Here is a 21,558-nt window from a genome sequence, read left to right on the forward strand (position 1 = left end):
GTAGCTTTAGCACTTATACCAGTGACAATATAATTGTATTTTCTGGTGATAATCTCATTTCACTTATAAAGTTATGTGCAAAATAAGTATGCATTGCTTTTATAGTTGAACTGACATAGAGACACTAAGAGAGTAACAGGCAGAAGAGTCAGAGTATGTGGCTACATTTTGAGAATGAATAGGGTGGCTTGGGAAAAACATGTTCATCATTGCCCAGTTCTTCTGGATAGAAACAATGTTAATAACACAATCCTTGCTGGCTCCTACATTGTAATGTCCTGTCCTACCACCTTTCTGTCTTTCTTTTTTTTTTTAAGATTTTATTTATTTATTTGACAGAGATCACAAGTAGGTAGAGAGGCAGGCAGAGAGAGAAGAGGAAGCAGGCTTCCAGCCAAGCAGTGAGCCCAATGAGGGGCTCAATCCCGGAACCCTGAGATCATGACATGAGAGGAGGGCAGAGGCTTAACCCACTGAGCCACCCAGGCGCCCCTCCTACCACCTTTCTTACCACTTTTCTGTGTATCTGTAAGGTAATGGGGGCAGAAGTGGTCAGCAAATAAGAGTCAACGCTACTCTGGGTTCGGGGTAGGCAGACCCAATTTCAAATCCAACTGCATTATGCACTAGTTGAGCAAGGGATTTAATTTCCCTGAGTCTCATTTTTCTTGTCTAACAGACATCATAATTCTCTTGATGGCTTGTTGTAGGAAATCGAGGAAATAATATACGTTAAATATCAAGAGTAGCATCACGTCAGATGGGTTCAGTGGTATTAATGTGTATTGTATGTAGGACAAGTTCTTTTCTCAGGATGAGTAGGTGAAGTGTGTGAAGTAGCCAGGGTGAGAGTCTGTGGCTGCCAGGAGTGGGAGGGGAGATCTCAACCAGAGATGCTTTTCCCATTTTTCTTCATTCACTTTTGCCCCTGACACACCCCTTTATGCGTGATTCCTTCCATATACTCCTAAAGGTCACAGCTTTGACATCCAGTGTGGGTTGGTTTTTTGTTTGTGCTCTATCTTCAAAGAAACAAAATTATACAATGATTAAATGATTCATTTCTCTATGGGTCCTGATACTGTATGTTCCTTGAAGATAGAAATCTCTCTTACCATCCCCAAATCTTCCATACTACTGTCATGAATGTGAACAATCGTTCATTTATTGAATGGACATTTACTGATCCCACATTATGTGATAGGCACTGTCTTAGGTACTTTGGGTACGGCAAGGAACAAATTAGAAATTTCCCATTGTCCTGGTGCTTATGTTTCAGACTGGGGAGTCAGATACTAAAGTAATTCACTTTGTAATCATGTAATTTTGATAGCAGCAAAGGCTATGAAAAAGTACCAGGTGCTAAGAGAGTGGACAATAGGAGGTTGTGTCTAACCCATGGACTCAGGGAAGGAGTTGTTAGGTAGTGATTTTATGAAGTTTATTATCTTTCAGAAATCGTATTACCCTCATGATACAAATTAAAATGATTTACCATAGGATCTGAGTTTCCTGGGACTCAGTTCCATGAAGAGGGGTTAACAGGGAAGAGGCTGCTAGAGAATGTTCCAAGCAGAGTCAGGAGTGCCAGTCATCCACCTTGCTCCATTTTTTTTTTTTTTTTTTAAAGATAACACAGTAAGCCCCTCATATCATCCCTACCCTCAACCAATACCCAATTTCTATTTAGGACAAGGGAGAAATAACTCACTGAACACATGAACTGGTAAATTTCCTATATTTCATTTCATACCATTTTAACCTCCTGACAGTATTGAGATATTCTATTTCTGTGTTGCAAATAAATAGGCTGATTATGTCTTGCTCCAAATAGTATCATTTATGCTTATGTCCTAAAGTAGTTCCTAATCATGCTCTCCCCAACCCCTACCCTTCAGATTTAAGAGAGTCTCAGTTTGTGTGATAAGTTCTATGGTCAAAATAAATGAAGGTCAGGGAGATCAAGGATCTGCTTTGGGTCACATAGCTAATAAGCGGTGGGGGATACCACACCAGTACTCTCTGACCTATAGCCCATGTTCTCATTACTATATTGCAAACACAAGTTGTTAGTTACTTCTACTCTTATATTGTTCCCTGTTTTATTCTTCCAATCAAGGTTAGATAGTCCATGACAAAACCAATAAAAACTAGCTTTCTGAAATCTTTGTTCAGTTATTCTGCTAAGGGTTGTGTATTTCTATAGATTATATAGGAAAGAAAAATGATGGGTTAAGATAAAATATATGTGTAGTAAGTTATAGTTATTTTCTTGATATGCCTATCTTTATACTTATATTAAATCTGTTCTTTATGTTGCCCAAGTATGAGGAAGCTGATTTAAAATACAATTGCTGGGGTTCCTGGATGGCATAGTAGGTTAAGCATCTATCTGCCTTCAGCTCAGGTTATGCTCAGCGGGAAGCCCGCTCCTCCCTCTCCCTCTGCCTGCCATCCCCCCTGCTTGAGCACTCTCTTTCTCTTTCTCTCTCAAATAAATAAATAAAAATTGAATTGAAAAAATATTTAAAATGCAGTTGCTTTGAAAAGTCAAGGTGTGACTCTAATGACAAAACATTGGTAATTGATCTTTTCTTTAACAAGATCCCCTGTGGGTGGGGGCAGTCCATGATTTTCCCTGGTGGGCAGAGCCCAAATGTAAAGAGTTTAGAGTCTGAAAACTAATCAATTAAATCCTTTAATGTTTGAGCCATTTTGGACAGTTTTCATCATTTTCTAAACGGAGTAATACAGTTAAAATTTTTATCTGTGGCATATCATGATGACTTTTGAGGGCATTCTTCATACATAAATATACCTGAAACATAAAATATAATGCTATTGCTTTATTTTCAATAAAAGTGCATATAAAATCATATTATACTAACAGTCATATTGACAATAAATATGACTTTGTCATGTTTATGAAATTATAATGTAAACTCTAAAGATGATAGTGTCACTCTATGCACTTAGAAATAAGATTTTATGAATTATATTTTGGGTCAGCATTTAAGTTGCTCTTATGATGTATACAGAAACAACTCACTGTGGAATCTCTGAGTATTTCTATTAAATAATATGTTTCATCTCCAGGTATTTGCCTCATACTTTATTATTACCTCTTTGGATATATTTTGAGATCTTTTAGTCAATTCATCGTCTACTTACTTAATTCCTGTTCCTATGCCACTGAATATTTTGTTAGTCAGCTGTTTGCCCAAATGGTTATGTAGTTGGTAGACCTGGCATGTGCAACACCTCTTGTTTCTTTCTTTGTAACACAGAGAACAACTGCCATCTATCTCATTATGCTCTCTCCCAGATCATGAATAGCGCTTCATATAGTAACTTTGTGGAAACTTTTTGTTTGTTTGCTTGACCAAACTACTTTTTTATATATATTTATTGGATATCACAGCAGAAAGAAGTCTTTATGGTTTGTCCAATTTAGCAGTTCCCATTGTGAGTGGGATATTGGTATACATTAGGCAAGCAGTGGGTTCTGTGGCCGAATAAATGTGAAAAACTGTGGGCTAAACCAAGCTTCAAAGACCTCTTGGCTATGAGATGCTTAACAGAAGATATGTAATATACCAGTTCCTAAATTTATTTGACCACAGAGTCTCTTTATCACCATTCCTCCTGCAAGACAAGTATTCTAAAGAAGGGGCATTAGGCAACACTAACCCAGAATTTTATTTTATAAACAAATTGTCCCTGAGAAGTTAAGTGACTTACCCAAGACTCACAGCTCTCTGGTGGAAAATCTGGAATCTGGAGCTATTTTGTCTGCTTCTGACCAAGACAACTGGAAATTCCATTGCCTTGAACATCCCGCTGTTCTTGCTACAAGTATTTATATGGAAGAGTCATGGGGAGGGAGCTGACTGAAATTACCTCCATCTTGCTTCTTCGTTTAGCCCTTACACCTTCGGTTTTTGGTAAGGACCTGTGCATACCAGCAATAACTGTTCCATTAGGAACTGAGAATCTTGAGGAAATTGGGCTGATTCTGTTTTCTTCTGGACAATTAATTCCAAGTTTAACCAAAATTATTATCCTTTTCATCAGAAGAAAAGAAATATAAGAAATATCCGCAAATAAAGAGATCACTGTCAGTCAATAAGTTTATTGGACAAATATTTATTGAGTGCTTATATGTGCCACATAGTGTTCTGGTGGTTAGGGAAATAATAATGATCAAAACAAAATCCTTGCTCTAGGGGAGTTTAAAATCCAGTGATGACATCAGATAATAAACAAGCATTAGGAGCTGGTTACTGCTCTGGAGAAAAATAACATGGGCTGAGGGAGCCAGAGAGTGCTAGCAAGAGCTTAGAATTGGGATGGCAATTTTATGTAGAGTATGTAGAGTAGTGAGGAATTTTTTTTTTAGTTGGAGTGACATTTGAGCAGAGACTTGAGGAAGTGAAGGAACTCATGAGCTTGGGAAAAACACTCTGGGGAGTGGGATTAGCATGCTCTAGGAATGTAGGAAAATCACTTAGATAGAGCTGAGGAGAGCAAGGGGGGAGAGTAGTAGGGGCCAAATCATGTTTGTTGTTGGCTATCAAAAGGATGTTGGCTTATCCTCTGGGTAACAAAGGAAGCCATTGAAGGGTATGGCATAGAAAAGTGGCATTTTCTGACTTCTTTTTTAAAGGCTCAATCTTGCTACTGTGTGGCAAATAACTATAGGGAGAGGAGATGACAGACCATGTTCCCAGGAAGTGGACTCTGAGGTAGAGTTAGCTTACAGGAAGTTTACCCCCATGGAAGTGCTCTAAGGAACACCACCTGTGGAAATAGGAAAGCAGCAACATAATGGAGAGAGAGAATTGGGTTGCAATGCACACCCAACAAAAACTTAACTGACCTCATGAGGAACTCTGAATTTGGGATCGCTCTTTAGAGTTGCCCTAAATTGGAAGGAGAGTGCCAGGCCTTTATATATGGGTGTATCAAGTAGCCATTGGATGCAGGCAACCCCTGAGAAGGGCTTTGGGCAAGGAGCTTCATTCAGCTGAAAGCAACTCATGAAGAGGACAGACAGCTGAGCACTGTTACAGTACTTCCAGCAGCTGGGGAATAGTCCTTGGCCTGAAGGGAGGTATGGATTGTTTATCAGACCATTCACTATAGAAGGCTACGAGGAAGCAGGGGATTAGTTAGGAGGAAGTGATTTGGAAAAGAAATGATGGTAGGTTCTGCTACTAGGAGGTTAGAAGTAGAGGTGGCAAGGTATAAACATTTTCTGGATTTATTTTGAAGGGAGGTAATACTGATAAATTGGTGAGGGGGATAGATAAATCAAGATTATTGGTATATTCACTAATACTGATATATTGATGGGGGATTATGGGAAACCAATAAAAATTGATGTGACCCCATAATATTTAGCCTAAGCAATGAGAAATAGTTGCACAACTATATGCTGAGGTGGGGAAAATTGGGGGTTCTGGTAGGGAACAGTTTTAGGAGAAAGACAAATAATTCAGTTTCAGGTATCAATGAAGTATCCAAGTGAAGATATTAGTTGGATACATGAGTATTACTCAGGGAGGACATTCAGGTTGGGGAAATAAATTTGGATCTCACTGGCTTATTATTTGCAGCTATAGAATGGGATGAGATTATCTAAGGAGTGACTTCTGGGCTATTTCAAGGCTTAAGGGTAGGACGGTGTAAAGCAGCCAGAGAAGGAGTGTCTAGGGAATAGGAACAGGAGTGATAAGAAATGGTGCCAGAAGCCAAATGGAGAAAGTGAATTCAACAGGGGAGAGTGACCACCAAATGCTTATTCCTGATGGATGAATATTTCTTATCACTGTCTCTTTTCCCATCAAATTCTACCAGGTACAAGGCCTATTATTTTTTCTGAATATCTTACTATGTCATGTTCTTACTTAGGTGCTATGTTTTCCTCAATACTTTGAAGCTTCTAGTGTATTTGAACTAAGGAGGGGTACCAGTATCCTATTAGCTAGGAGTATAAACCTCAATGAGGAGAGAATCTATGAGTGCAGAAGCAACAGAAGTAGAAGCAATACAGATGCGCCCAATACAGATGCCTGGTAAAGATGGAGCCAAACAGGCGGTGATGGAATCTCACATATTTTTGATGAGAGGTCAGAATTCACTTTAAATAAAATATTTATTCAGTTCTGAGTCTGTGAATTGAAATGGCCCTGACTGGATCCCTGGAATCACCTATTGCCCTAGAGACAGGGATCCAAACTCTGGGTGAGTCCCATTTTCAGAGGGAACACACCAACCAGAAACTAAATCAGAATGAGAAGTATCCCAGTGTTGGTCACCAGGAACTAAGAATGCAGAAGCGAAGAGTGCAGTCTCCTCAGGAATGGGCCGAGACCATTTTCCCATGGGGTCTATATTCCACACATCACCTCGCACTGTCCTCTGACTTCACTCACCATCCATGTGACTTGTGTCTCTTTCGTGAGACTGTCACGCATGTTGGGAATAGAGTCCAAATCTTCTTTGTCTTTGTGTCTCTCAGAGCTTAGAGTAGAGCCTGGTACTCAACAGATGTTTATGAAGATAAATAAATTGGATTTCTAGTACGTTATGTTATCAAGCACAAGGTATAGGAACAGACAAATGGATAATTGAATAGTTTTGGCAGCTGGATCTGTTTAATCACATGTTTCTTGGCAAACTTTTGTGTGCTAATCTATTTTTTTTCTCAAATTTGTTTCCCCTGTCAAGAAGAGAGACTATTTGTTCTTTATTGTTTATTTTAAAAGCAGTATCTGAAGAGTCTTTTGGCTAGAAGTTACTGCAGTAATATCTATTTAGAAAGAAGGTGAAAAACGTCCTACTTTAGCCATCAATAATGCCAAAATTTAAAGAGAATTTGGATTGTATTTGTCCATTGCAAAGTTTGACAAATTTTATTTGCTCTTGGCAAAAGATTATTCAATAGAGCATTTTGTGCTATTTGATGGGAGAGAGAGCATTAACAAGTTTGTGTTTATATAAAAAGATGCAGAACTAAACAAGTATGTTTACATGATGGCTTAGCCTAACTGATTAAATGCCTATATCGAGCTGTGGAAGAAATGGTTTGTGTTTCTAAATGCTTCAGGGTCTTGGGCAGACTCTAGGTGATGTTCTTACTCTTTGTAATTGGAGGACAGACACTCTTCCTCCCCACTTCTCCATCCTGTGTAAGTAACTTCCTTGCTCTTCATCACTCAGGACTGGGGCCTGTTTTTGAACAGGTGCCATCATTTTCTATTTAAATGAGGATGGTTTCTATAGAAATTGTCCTAAATACATGCGCTCTTTGAGGCTATATGTAGTTACTAACCAGATGGCTGAAGCATGCTGTTATAATGCATGACCATTATGTTTTTTTTTTTAACTAACAATTATTACTTCTATCAATATAACAAATAGTCTGCAACACCAACAATTATTAATAAAGCCAGGGAAAGAAAATGATTCGAGAAAAGTTGCCAGTAAGATACAGAGCCAAATAACAAAATAATGGATTAATTCAATTGGTTCTCATGTTGTAAAATGACTCAAGGAAGAGTTCAAATAGGGCAGAAGACAGGGGCTAAAGTATTTCCCCTTCCAAAGTTGACTTGCCAACATGCATAAATATTGCTTTGGTTGGGGAAGGAAATGAGAGAGAAAAGACCAGAGGGAGGACAGAACGAGGTATGGGAGAAGAGCTTCATAGAGTCTACTTGGAACGAACGGATCAAACTATTGACAGCTAACCAGACTGCTGCTTCCTCGTAGGGAGCCACTCACTAGGACTGTGTAAGATGAATGTGACCTCTAGGGGTTACATGATTTCACAGTAATCCTTGCAAGAACCCTGTGAGATAAGTACTATTCATATCTACATTTCACAAGTGAAAGGATTGTCTTTGGGAGGTCCTCTTGTGTCCCCAGTGAACGATCATCTCTAGGTTTTCGCCTTTTATGACTCTTCTTAGGGCATACTGCTGTTAGGACAGGTGCATTCACTCTGCTTGAAAGGAGTGTTATTCTGTCCCACTTTCCTAAGCCCCCAGTCCCCGATCCTTTGAAGTGCAGCACCAGTGCAGTTTTCTCCTTGAATTTCTCCATGTAGCTGTGATCTCATGTCCCTCCAAGAACCCCCCAGGTCTTTGCTACTCAAAGTGCTATGGGCAAGCAGCCAGGCACCAGCAGGGAGCTTGCTGGATGTGCAGAATCTGAGGGCAGGGATGTCTTGGTGGCTCAGTCAGTTAAGTATCTGCCTTCAGCTCAGGTCATGATCCCAGCATCCTGGGATGGAGACCTGTGTCAGGCTCATTGCTCAGTGGGGAGCCTGCTTCTCCCTCTGCCTGCCACTCCACCTGCTTTGGCCCTCTCTCTCTCTGACAAGGGAGTAAATAACATCTTAAAAAAAAAAAAAAATCTAAGGGCAGATTTCCTCAAGCTCTCCAGGTAGTTTATAGTTTATATATAAAGTTTGAGAACTTCAATGTCTCTCTCTCTCTCTTCTTTTTTTTTTTTTTTTGCTTTGCATTTCTGTTATTTGTAGTCTGTTTTCTATTCTCAATTGGACTTTAAGCTCACTGAGGGCAGGAAGATTATTATATTTTCTTTTCTTTTGAGTATGCATAAATATGCATAGCCTAGAGGAAGGCATATGATTTACCTAGGGGTGTAACTGCACTTCTATTCAGAAATTTAGAGAATATTCTAGGTCAAAAAGTGCTGTGTTGTTTGGGAGAATTTCTGCCAGTATGCTAGTAGAATCACTTTGAGCATTATTTTACTTTTAATGTTTCCACAAATTCTGGCTTTTGATAAAGTTGAAAATGTTAAGAGGTATAACAGGTCCCCAAAGTAAAATCTTCATTCCTTCCCATAGTCTTTGGTCTATAACCAAAGGGGGCCACAACATCTTTCTTTGCCAAAGCACAAATCTAGATATTACAGATTTGGAGAAAAATCAATACTTAAAAAAAGTAGAAATCCCAAAAGCTTGAATACGCCAGTCAGTTTCACATGTGAGGTTTTGAGTTTGGTTCGTCTGCAGTCAGGACACTCACTGTCTTCCAGGAAACCTCAGAAGGGAATTTTGTTTCAACAAATATTTGACTCCAAGCTTCATTCTAGAGCTACAGTGATTAATAGCGAAACTTCAGTCACTACAGACATTCCTGCTGCATTTACATGCCAAAGACCGATAATGCTATTGATCTTTTGAAATGATCGCTGTGTGTTTTCTAGGGCTTTATTTAGGCACAGTGTTTGCATGTGTTTGTACCTCTCAGTGTTCTCAGTGAGTGTGACCAACTGGTTGCTGAGATTGGCAGATGCTCGGGCCTTTCAATCAGCTTCTCATCACTGCACAATCTGGCTTCTCTCTTTGCATAGAATATGTAATTGGAATATATGCGTGACAAGAAAAGAGGGCAAACACGTATAGGTGGTTTTTTTTTTTTTCTTTTTCTTTTTCTTTTACTTCTCCTGGCTTCATTTCAGCAGTCAACATGACCTCTCATGAAGTTCCAAATCTAGAAATTATCTACACATAAACCTACTCCTGGGAGCTGACAGGATTCTTCAAATCAGGGAGGATGCCACTTTACCTCTTTTTAGAATTCCTTTTTTCTGTGTGAGTGTGTGTTGTTTTAGTGAGAGGCTCCCTTCCCACCTCAGTCATCGGTTTGCTCACTCCCTTATGTGATGAATCAATGCTTCCAGAACAGGGGTTTCCGAGGGACTGCGGGAACAATGACTTCCAAATGAACTCGGGCGTCCTAGCAGGGAGCATTCAGACCACACCCCAGGTAAAGGGAAGTCTTTCCTTAATGCTTTCAAGAACTTTTAAAGGCTGTGTACTTCGGTGTTTGCTGCAAGAGGGCTTGAGGGAGAGCTGCCTGCGGAGAGATAAATTTGCCTGTATATCAAAATGAAATGTTATTATCTGCAGTTAGTGGCAGGGCGAGCAGATAAAAGCAAACTGCTTGGCTGGCCAACCCCACAAAAGGCTCGGGACTGCCCTTGGCATAGTGTGGAAGCAGACGCCCTGCCATGCCTCTTCTTAACAAGAGGCTAGTGGCCATCTGTGAGTGTGGGTGTCACCACAGGAAGGAAGAGAACTTTTAGGGGAATAGAAGACAGGAAGGCATTGCAGCCCAGAAACTGAGCAACAGAGCAGTGAACTTGCATGGCACGGGGAAATGCCATTTCTCCAGTTATTATTCGGCTGTCCGGTGAGAGGGGGACAGTCTCAGACAGTTCTGAGTGCTTGAAACTGTAGTGAGGGCGAGATGTTCATCCTCTCAGGTCAAATTTCAGTTATTAAACTAGTTTCCCAAGGATAGGAACTAAGATGTGTTTTTAAATGGCATTGACAACTTGAAAGTGTTAAACCGGCATTTAACAAGTGCAATGATATTAACATGCATCTGTTTCTGCTTTGTGTGGAAAATGATTTTTCATCACCATAGCGATTCATTTCTGGGCTCCACTGGAACTTGGCTACCGTATGCAGTAAAGAGAGAGAAAAAAAAAATTTCTTTTTTCCTCTTTTCTGAACAGGGGATTCAGCAGTCTACCCTGGCTAACACATGGCTCTTCATCTAAATGTTGCATCGTGTAGCTAGTATAATTTTAAATCCTTTTCCAACCTGAATTCTGTACCAAAAAAAAAAAAAGAAAGAAATCAGTACCTCCTTGGTTAGATAAGAGGATGCTAGGTAACGATGAAAAAAGCCCTGTGCTAACACTGTACTCCCAGCTTAAAAGTGGATACCACTTTTGTGGTGGTGCTTCTGAGGATGTGTGCTCAGAGAGGAATTTATCCCTGATCTTTTTCTCCAACGGTAACCCAGGAAGATGAATACGTCTTTAGTCCTATTAGATTTTCCCTTTTATGTTATTCTTGAATGACATCATACGTGGGTTCAACTAAAATTAAAAAAAAAAAAATAGTTCTCCTCCACCGGGGAAGACATTTTTTGTCGGATATGGATGTGTCTGTAGGAAAATATGACAATAATGTAGAAAGAAATAATTTTACTTTTCTGTTGCGTTCATTGTCCGCATGTGGTTATGCTTTGAAAATTCCTTTGAGGGCATTGGGTGGAAAGTGCACCTTATGCACTGAATCATCACTTTTCATTTATATTTTGTTTCCCTTTTAGTCACTGAAATTATAGCTATTACCCTTTAAAAAGTCTGTAGTTTATTGGGTGTCAGTGATGGGCGATCTATTTGTTTTTTAGAGATTTAGGTAGCATTGCATTATTCAAATTGCACAAGTTCATAGCAGAAGTAAATTTTCGGTATTGTGTGTGTTTTAGAAGGCAAAGCCATGTCCTATTAATAATGATTATATGTATTTCAGACCCCTGGGGCACTTATACTGAAGCCTTTCATGTATCAGTATTTAAATTTCATTGGGATAGAACCCAAGATAGACTTGTAATTATCATGGGGAAAGATGGAGCAGGCCTATAGAACCTGGGAATAAGGTCACTATTTCACCTTTTGACTCCTAAAGGACTGTCTTTATCTCCTGCCCACAGGAAATTCTGTGATGAATTATCTGAACTACCTCTAGTGCTTTTGTTGCTAAAACCACTCTCTATCTATCTTGATATTGATGAGATTAGTCATGTAAAAAGGTCTTCCTAGGAAATAATCTATCCAATAAGTGTGTTATATTGTTATTGCTGATAAGACTAATGGGCTTTCCAAATCTAAAAAGGGATCTAATGTTTCTTACCACAAAGGAGAGCATTGATTTATTATTTTCCCATGATTAGCAGCAACCTGGGAATTTTGACATGACTGCAATGAACAAATAAGGACAACTGTGTTTAAAGACATTAAAGAATATTAGGGGCACCTGGGTGGTGCAGTCAGTTAAATGTCCGACCGTTGGTTTGTGCTTAGGTCATGATCTCAGGCTCCTGAGATGGAGTCCTGCATTGGGCTCAGCACAGGGTCTGTTTGTCCCTTTCCTTCTGCTCCTCCCCTGCTCTTTCTCTCACTCTTTTTCTCATAAATAAATAAAATCTTACCAAAAAGAGAATATTAAAAAATGACAGTTAGCTCAGAAGGGTTTGCCTGTATGTTTGATATTTCTTAAGGAATATGCATCATTTCTAGAAGGCATAGCTGTTTTCATTTTTTTAGTTACCAAAAACTTTTACTATATAGTAAGTGGCCTACATTTAGTTCATTGGACCTATAACTTGGGTGAAATCTTCTGTATGGATATCCAGTCCTTTTTGTTTGATTACATGCTCACAAAGAAAATATCCCATTACTAATCTAGTATCCCAGGCAGCTTGCTCCAGGTACCTCCTGACCCCAGGCTCACATTGTGCCCCTATGCTATGCGTCTCTCTCTCTCCAGGCCAGTCTTACTATCACCCAGCATGATTTTTGTTTTCTCCGGGCTGACCTTGTCAACCTTCTTGTCTCATAGTTGCTTGAGCTTCATCAGCTTGGTGTCTTTTCTGTTTTGTTTTGTTTTTTTTTCGTCCCAGATAGTCAGTCTCAAGGCCAAAGCCTAGACCATATAGAATTACCATACCTCTAGGTATATATACACAATGGAATACTATGCAGCCATCAAAAGAAATGAAATCTTGCCATTTGCGACAACATGGATGGAACTAGAGCGTATCATGCTTAGCGAAATAAGTCAAGCAGAGAAAGACAACTATCATATGATCTCCCTGATATGAGGAAGTGGTGATGCAACATGGGGGCTTAAGTGGGTAGGAGAAGAATCAATGAAACAAGATGGGATTGGGAGGGAGACAAACCATAAGTGACTCTTAATCTCACAAAACAAACTGAGGGTTGCTGGGGGGAGGGGGTTTGGGAGAACGGGGTGGGATTATGGACATTGGGGAGGGTATGTGCTTTGGTGAGTGCTGTGAAGTGTGTAAACCTGGTAATTCACAGACCTGTACCCCTGGGGATAAAAATATATGTTTATAAAAAATAAAAAATAAATAAATAAATAAATTAATTAATTAAAAAAAAAAAAAAAGAATTACCATACCTCTAAATCTTACATTTTCACATACTATACTGTAAACCAAGCCATTCTTCCAGACACTCAACATGCTATTAGATCTGTTATCTGAGTGTCAGATACCGCTGGTCCCTGGAATCTGCGGGTCCCTGTCTTGGATCTGTCCAAACTCCACTCCATTTTGGTCATTTGCTCTACTCTCACAAGGGCCCTCAATTTCCTCAACTTTCTTCCCAGCTTCCAAACACCAGCTCTGTAAGTGCTATAGCTGACTTTCTCTGTTCCTGTGAGAGGCTGTTTGAATATCCCTGGAAGGAATATCAAAAGGCCAAGTAAATTGGCTTCACTGCAACAAATTCCTGGCTCAGCAGAGCCTGGTAATCCTTTGGTTGATAGTCAGGCATCTTTTCTATTGATGTCAGTGACATTCTAGTCTTTTCTATTTTCCTTAAAATCCCATGTCATCGCTACAAGTTCTTCCTTTGCTACTGGATCGCTTGTGTCACAAGTCGGGAGGGTTCAGCCTTGGACCTCTTCTGTTTGTGCTTGCTCCCTTGGTGAGCTCATCTGGTCTTGTGGTTTCAAATACAATGTATAAGTTAACAACCCTAATAATTTCATCTTTAGCACAGACTCTCCTCTAAATTTGACTCCCTTCCCACATTTCCATTTGGATCTATATTTAGCATATCAAATTTGATCTTTATTCTCAGACTAGCTTCACCTGTTGATTTCCCCATTTTAGTAAATAAAAGCTCATTTTTTACAGTTATTTAGGTCAATAATTTTGTACTCATCTTGATTCCTATCTATCTCTTATATCCCACATTTGGTTTTTAAGCATATTCTGTTTTCCTTTAAAATAGAGCCAGAATCTTGGGTGCCTGTGTGGCTCAGTCAGTTAAGCATCTGCCTTTGGCTCAGGTCATGATTGAGTCCTGCATCAGGTTCCCAGCTCAGAGGGGAGTCTGCTTCTCCCTCTGCCCACCTCCCCCATCATGTTCTTTATCTCTTGCAAAAATAAATAAATAAAACCTTAAAAAAATAAATAACTAAAATACAGCCAGAATCTTAACACTTCTTATCATGGTTACCATAGCAACCCAAGTTCAACCTACCATTTCTCTACCATGGGTCATTGCAATAGCCTTAAAGCTAGGCTTCATAGCTTATAACTATATAAGTACTAAATACTTTACATATTTATTTTGTTTACTACTTCCTCCTCTGTGATATAAATTCCATTAGTGTAAAGATTTTTGCTCACCATCATATAGCCAACACTTAAAGTGGTGCCTTAGCATTTAGTAGGCATTTAATGACACCTTGTTGAATAAATAAAAGTTAATAGAAAGCAAAATATTCAAGTGAGAGTTGATTTTACTAGGGACATAATGGCAGGACTTCAGGCCACATGAGAGAACAAAGATGTGGGTGAGTGAGTAGATGTGATGATGGGAACCTTGGTAATTCTTTTCTGATTGCTTCAGTTATCTCAGTGAAATGAGAAACAAACTTATCAACTCAGAGTAAGACTATGGAAGAAGATGTTGGAGAGGTTGTGAGTTTTCTAGGCAAGTGGGAGAGTAAATGGGCCAAGTAGCTAGTGTATGTTTATAGAGCAGCATTGAAGGGCCTGCTTGGGCTGAGTCATAAATTTGAAGTGAAACCAGTAAACATAGTTTGTGTGATTTCCTCCAATCACATATTGTTGTGGTGCAGGAATAGAGTAGGAGGTTAGATTTAGTGAGAATGGTGATTTACCCAGTTGCAAGGGGATGATGTGAGAGAGGGGAAAGCATTTGAGGAGTGTGCATGGGGGGTAACTGTGGTGAATGCAATCACTGAGGTTGGTTAAAAAGAAGAAATATGGGACAATATAATGTTGGAGGGATCCATAGATTTTTATTCTGGTGAGATCTGAGAAATGTTGGAGCATGAGAAGGAGGTATGGAAAGAAAAGAAGTGGCAGCCAGAGAATGAAAAATGTGACATTATAGAGGGGTTGTAGGTACTGGTTGAGGCTAGGGATTTGAGAATCAGGAAGGAGTAGAGGCCAGGGCAACACAAGATGAGGAAAATTACCTATGAGCTATGATGTTGAGTATTGCACAAAGCATAGTGTTAAAAAGAGTGGAACTGAGCCAGGAATTAAATCTTCAAAGAAAGAAGGGCTTCCCTTGGTTGTGGGGAGATAGCAGTGAGGAGTATAGACTACTGACAGGAGATTCAAATCTGGAAGTTTCTAGGTAGAGGAAAGAGGAATGGTCTGGAAGCAGTACAGGGAAGTGAGGAGGACACGCTTGTAGTTCTAGGCCCAGTGTGAGAGAAAACAGTTTCCACTGAGGTAGCTTCTTAGAGACAAAGCCCTTTAGAAAAAGCGTTGGTTTGGTTAGAGCTAGTTAGAGAAGTTAGAGAAGAGGTTTGGGACATGGAGGATTTTGTGGCGGCCGACTGGATACCAGAAAGTGTGTGGTGGAAAGGCTTCAAGAGTTGGAGCAGGCCTCAGATGGGAAAAGAGCAACGGGTATGTATAGCACAAGGGATTGTGCGATGACTTAGGTCTGGGTTTTTTCACAGGGGCTGACATAGCTGGGTTTAAAAGGAATGCCAAGGTGAAATCTGAGGGTGTCACGGCATAGAGGGGTTCATGGCTTAAAGGGAGAGGGCAGTGAGGGTCTTGCCAAGGTGTATCATATTTCTTGAGTCTGTGGCATGCAGGTGGTAGAGGGGCAGTGTTACTCTGACGAGATGGAGCTGATTTTATCATCAATGTTGATTATACCACCTTTCTGCTCCCCGGTACACCACATTCATGAGCTTTCCTGTATCTTAGTTCATTTTCTCTGGACTCAAATGTGACCATATGTTCCCTTAACTTATTTTGCCTGCTTCTCTCCTGATCCCTATCCCCATACTACCTACATGTTCAAGTCTATCCGATTACATGCCAACACAGGCAGCTCTTTTTGACTCTCCTTCCCTCACTAATTACTCCCGACAACCTTCCTTATTCCTCATTCAAAATTTTGTGAAAGAGAGATTATGGCACCATCTTCTCTTTTTTCCCTTTCAGGTAGTCCTCAACCTATTGCTCTTGACTTTCTTTGCCTGTCACTAGCCATGTGTCTTTTTTTTTATTTTATTTTAATTTTTTTAAATTATTATTTTTTAAAAGATTTTATTTATTTATTTGACAGGCAGAGATTACAAGTAGGCAGAGAGGCAGGCAGAGAGAGAGAGGAGGAAGCAGGCTCCCTGCCGAGCGGAGAGCCTGATGTGGGGCTCGATCCCAGGACCCTGGGATCATGACCCGGGCTAAAGGCAGAGGCTTTAACACTGAGCCACCCAGGTGTCCCACTATGTGTCTTTTAAAACCAGAATTACCCATCTAAAATTCTAATGTGACTTCATCATTTCCCAATCTATGGTGCTCTAATGGTTCCTTGTTGTCCATAGGACAGGATCTAAGCTTGATGCACATCCCACTGCTGCTGCCCTTCCATGCTTTCATTCATCTGGTTTTCTCAGCCTGGGATATCTTTATCTTTCTCTTCACTGGGACCTACATTTCAGGTGTTGCCTTTTACAGAGCTTCCCATGGTGGGTATGCAGGTATCCCTCATCACTTTTCCTTTCATATTCTGTGCATACTCTTTCTTCTCGTGCATGGTCTGTTGACCATTTCCTATTCATGGTGGCATCCCTAGCTCCTGAGTACCCGCCCTGCCACAAATACTAAACACGGTTATTCTTGAATGAACAAAGCATGAATGAAAGAGAAAGGATATCCTTGAAGACAGGCATTTGTATTCTAATAGCAAAAAAAAAAAAAAAAAGAAAAAGAAAAAAAAAAACTTCCTATTTTAAATCTTTTTTAGTATCCTCATTAATGATATATGTTGGAAGTTTCTTGCATGCTTGGTGAGTATGAGTCAGATAGAACATGCTAACCAAGGGTTAAATGAATAAAAGTTGATTTTGAAACAGAATAGATGCTATGTTTGTGATGACCCTATAGGGAGGTACAGGTGCCCTGTAATGTTCCAAGAGATCAACTAGCCAATCCACTGTTTTGCTGCCATCCCCTACAATAGGCTCTTTGTGGGTTGTATTGCTTTCTCTGATAAATAGAATAATTTAAAAAAGGAGTCTGGTCCACGCTCACTATTTTTATAGCTGTTTTCTTTGGCAACCATACATATGATCACAGGATAAGAGTCAACTTTACAAAATAAATGAAGTAAATATCATGGTAATTAGAAAATAAAGTCAAGATAAACCTCTAACAAGACTGAGAGTCTAATTTATTACATGTCTCTTAGGTCTCTTCTGGTGATTCTGAAGCCAAACCTCTGATCTTCACATTTGTCCCTACTGTCAGAAGACTACCAACCCACTCTAAGTTGGCTGACACCTCTAAATTCCTTGTTAAAATTCCCGAGGAACCAAGTGATAAGAATCCAGAAACTGTAAATAGGGTAGGATTTATTTTTGTTCTTTCTTTATATTAAGCAATTTTATATTAAACATTAACTTGTCCATAAGAATGACTTGGAAATTTGTATGAATGTTTATTTCCCTTGCATAAAGTGAGATGACTGTGAAATCCAAGGTTGACTAAAAATATAACCGTGTAATAGAAACCCAAATATTATCATACTCTCCTTCTCTCCATGGCACTATTCTCAACTCTCCTGAGTTGACATCCTATTCTTTGCTATTCACGTGACACATTCTGCCTCTGGGCACTTGCTCTTCTGCCAAATATATCCTAAAATAATAAAAATGAAATATTTGGACAAGTTTGAATTTCTGTCAGTTTCTTGACAGAAAATAAAGATAAAACAATGAGGCATTATTTTTTTACATGCAATAACTTAGCAACATTTAAAAAGTACAATATCCAGTGCTAGGGCAGTTGTGAAGCTACTGACGTGCTCACACTTTGCTGCTAGCATTGTGAATTTGTACAATTTTGGTGGAAAATCCTTATGCATAATCATAAAACTGTTTGTAATCTTTCAATAATCTAACTCTTGAAAATGTATTCCAAGAACGGTACAAAAGCAAAAATGTTCTTTAGGAAAACAGGGAAAAATAAAAATAGCTCAATAGCTAATAATCAGAAAAAAGTTGAGAGTATAATACACCATTTTCACAAAGTTATAATTATAATGATTATGTAATTCCATGGAAAATGTTAACTTTATAACAGTAAGAGACAAGATTGGTTGCAAAATTATATTTGTATGCTGACTATGCTTATCTAAAATGAGACCAAGACTGGCAATAAAATTAAAACGAACTTTAAAAAACCCTGAATATGACTTGTGTTAGAATAATGGAATTTTAGGGAAAAAAACCTTTCTCTTTAGAATGTCTTTTAATATTGTCTTATTATGAGTAAAAGATGTCTGGGGGATTTTGTGGTATTCTGGAACCACGAAAAGGGGGTAAAATAATCTGATTCACCTTATCTGTATGAAAATATCTTATCCAGAAAATTGTAATATATCTGTGATCTGAGATTTTCAATGCTACCACCTTATTTCAAAGACTATGAAGGTTGAATTATTTCAGGAAGATCTTAAATGCTACTATAGGAATTTCTGGGAAACTTGTCTGATAGTACTCAACTCTATGTGAGGTATTTATGGGATCCTTTGTATGGGTGCTACGAGTATGAATGAGATTGTGCATGTATGAATTCCTCTTGGTTGCAAACCTCCAGAGCTTCCTAAGATGTTGATATTTATTTGCTGATTGCAATGATCACATACAACCATATATTTAAAATAGTCAAGATTTTTCTTCCTATTTTTTCAATAGTTCAATGTTATAATAGAACAGGGTAAATTCTCCCTTGATCATTTATGTATTCAGCCACTACTGACTGAATATACTATGTGCTTGGTGCTGTATTCTGAATGAATAAAATCAACTCATATGTCATTCTTAGGAAGGTATGCAATAAAGAAAGTGAAAAGTATATAATAAAATTTCAGTGATAAAGCTACAAAAATACATTAGAGTAAAAGAATAGAGAGTGATGGACTATGGGGGAAGGGAGTCATTTAATTTTATATTTTTCTGATATAAACCATTGATTTAATAAGCAAACTGGAGAGAATGGACAAATCTGTGCAGAAAATTTTTTTCAAAGTCAAGCAGAGAAAGACAATTATTATAAGGTTTCACTCATATGTGGAATATAAGGAATAGCACAGGGGAAGTTGTTTTAGATAATTAATAATGTTTTCAAAAACTAGGTCAATTTTTGCCATCTTTTAATTATAGTTATTTTTTATAATAAGCAATCTGTCTTTGAATGCTGTTTTTAATTTCAACTTCTTTCCAGTTTGGGTTTTTGTTACTGTATAGTATTGTAATTTAAATGTGAAATGACCATTGTCCAAGAAATCCTAATGAGAGGCCATTTGTGTTTTATCTCAACTAAATCATCATCAGCTGAAAAATGTGCAATGGGCATATAAAATAACGGCCTTAGGTTAGTTATATATAATCAATGGTTTGACTTCTATTTTCATACACATGGCATGCATGCCCATAAGAGCACATGTTAAATTGATCATCATGGTTGAAATTCAGTTTATTTTAGTTAGTGTCTTTTTAAAATTTTTTATTCGGAAGTAATTTTAGGCCTAAAGAAATGTTGCAAAGAAAAATATAGTAACCTCAGCATGGTTATCAAAACCAGAAAAATAAACACTGAGTCCTTTAAACATAATCTTAGTGTACACTGCTGCTCTCATTTTAGAAAAAGATGTTTGATAGCTTGATAAAGCTGTCTTACTCTCGTCTTGTAAACCCTCTATGTACTCATAGAAAATTGAGTGGGAAAAGATTAAGAATTACAAAATAAAATAGCAGTGAAAAATTCCTTGTACTAAAAATATCTGCTTATTTTCCTGGCATCTTATTCTTGAGTTCTTTTCAATTAGTTTGGATGGTTTTGTCTGAATATCTATATTTTTGGTCACAATTTTATTTTTCCTCTCAGACTTTTAGAGAGATTTGTTTTATTTTAGAAACTTTCAATAAGGTTTCCTTTCTCTCCTGGCATATATAGGATATGTAGGTTTTGCTTGACCAATAATTAAACCCTTGGTCAACCCCTGTTTGTCTCACGAATATCTTCATGGGAAACATTGCTGTCTCTATCTCTTTTTAAGAAATTGTGTCATGATTTATTTGAAAGCAGGTTTACTTGATGTTGATTCTGAGCCCTAAATTGTTTGGGCTTGAACCAGGACAAATAAGTGGGCTGGTAAAAGTAAACCATTAACCTCAACCCAATCTCTCCTAAACCAACCTGATTTTTAAATATATTTTAAATAATTCTTGTCCTTGGAGATTAAAAGCAGGTTAAACTTTTAAGTGTACATGCAAAAAGGAAGCCATTGTCAAACCAACGTCAATGCTTTTATGTCTCTACATTAATTGCAGTCTGAGTCCAATGAGTACTTGACCTTGAATGCTGGGAGCCAACAGGAGAGAAACCAAGGGACATTGATTTATCCTTCAGAGGGCAGTGAAAAGGTTTTGCAAGCAAGGGGAATTAAAGCAAACGAACTTCAAGGAATGCAGCAAAGTGACCTCTTCAAAGCTGAATATGTCTTTATCGTGGACTCAGAAGGGGAAGATGAAGCTCCAAGTGGAAAAGGTGAACAAGGCCCCCCTGGGGGGATGAGCACTACAGCTTCTCGGCCCAAATCTCTAGCAATTTCTTCCAGTCTGGTTTCTGATGTGGTACGTCCCAAAACACGAGGGACAGACCTCCAGGCCCCATCATACCCTGAAATGTCTCACGGGATTGCCTCTCAGCAAAAGCACGGACAGGTAGGTTTTTCTTCTTATCATAAGAAAAAAGAAAATGTTTACATACTCTTTATCCTAGGCTGTCCGCAAAGGCCTTCCTGTTTGAGGCATGCAAAGCTCTCAAAGAAAAAGGTATTAAAAATGCCCAAATCCCAAGATCATAAATCATCACAGAGTAAATATAGATAATAAATTCATAAGACAAAAAAGATTATATAATTGTACTGCGAACTGGCTGAAGAGAAAATGTAAGATGTTCAGCTGGGGTGAATCTGGGAGAATGTTATCGCTTACTTTGGAACAATTCTTGGAAGATTGATAACTGGGAGTTTCTTAGGAGAGAGTGCTTGGTTGGCTGGCTCCACCAAGAAGCATACTGCACATACGAGAAAGATCCTGTGGGAAGACATTGGTTGGATGTTAGACGCAGGCACATTACTTTTAAACTATTGAAAAAGTAGTCAAAGGATATGCTAGGAAATAAGAGTGTTTAGAAAAAAAATTCTCGCCTGCGTGTCCTTCGGAAAATATGTGTTGTGGTCCTGGAAGCCACTAGTGCAGGTCTTGCCTCAGTGAAATGGGTAGAATATCCTACCCCAAAACTTAGCGGCAAAATTAAATAGTTCCTTTAGGTTGGAGAGCCTATTTAAGACCCATTTCTGTGACGGCAGGAAAGAAAGGGAGTGGAGAGGGAGAGATTT

At 38.7% G+C, this 21,558-nt stretch overlaps 1 protein-coding gene across 2 annotated transcripts in view; it reads left to right on the plus strand.

The window, feature by feature from the left end:
• The window catches only part of MLIP (muscular LMNA interacting protein), a 259,696-nt gene that overhangs the window by 103,134 nt on the left and 135,004 nt on the right, over positions 1–21,558 (plus strand). For both annotated transcript variants that reach the window (XM_059178281.1, XM_059178280.1), the window contains 2 exons: positions 17,341–17,496; positions 20,486–20,878. In XM_059178281.1, the coding sequence (XP_059034264.1) occupies positions 17,341–17,496; positions 20,486–20,878 (549 nt within the window). The remainder of the gene's footprint in view (positions 1–17,340; positions 17,497–20,485; positions 20,879–21,558) is intronic.

Source organism: Mustela lutreola, chromosome 6 (assembly GCF_030435805.1).
Source record: "Mustela lutreola isolate mMusLut2 chromosome 6, mMusLut2.pri, whole genome shotgun sequence".
Lineage (NCBI taxonomy): Eukaryota > Metazoa > Chordata > Mammalia > Carnivora > Mustelidae > Mustela > Mustela lutreola.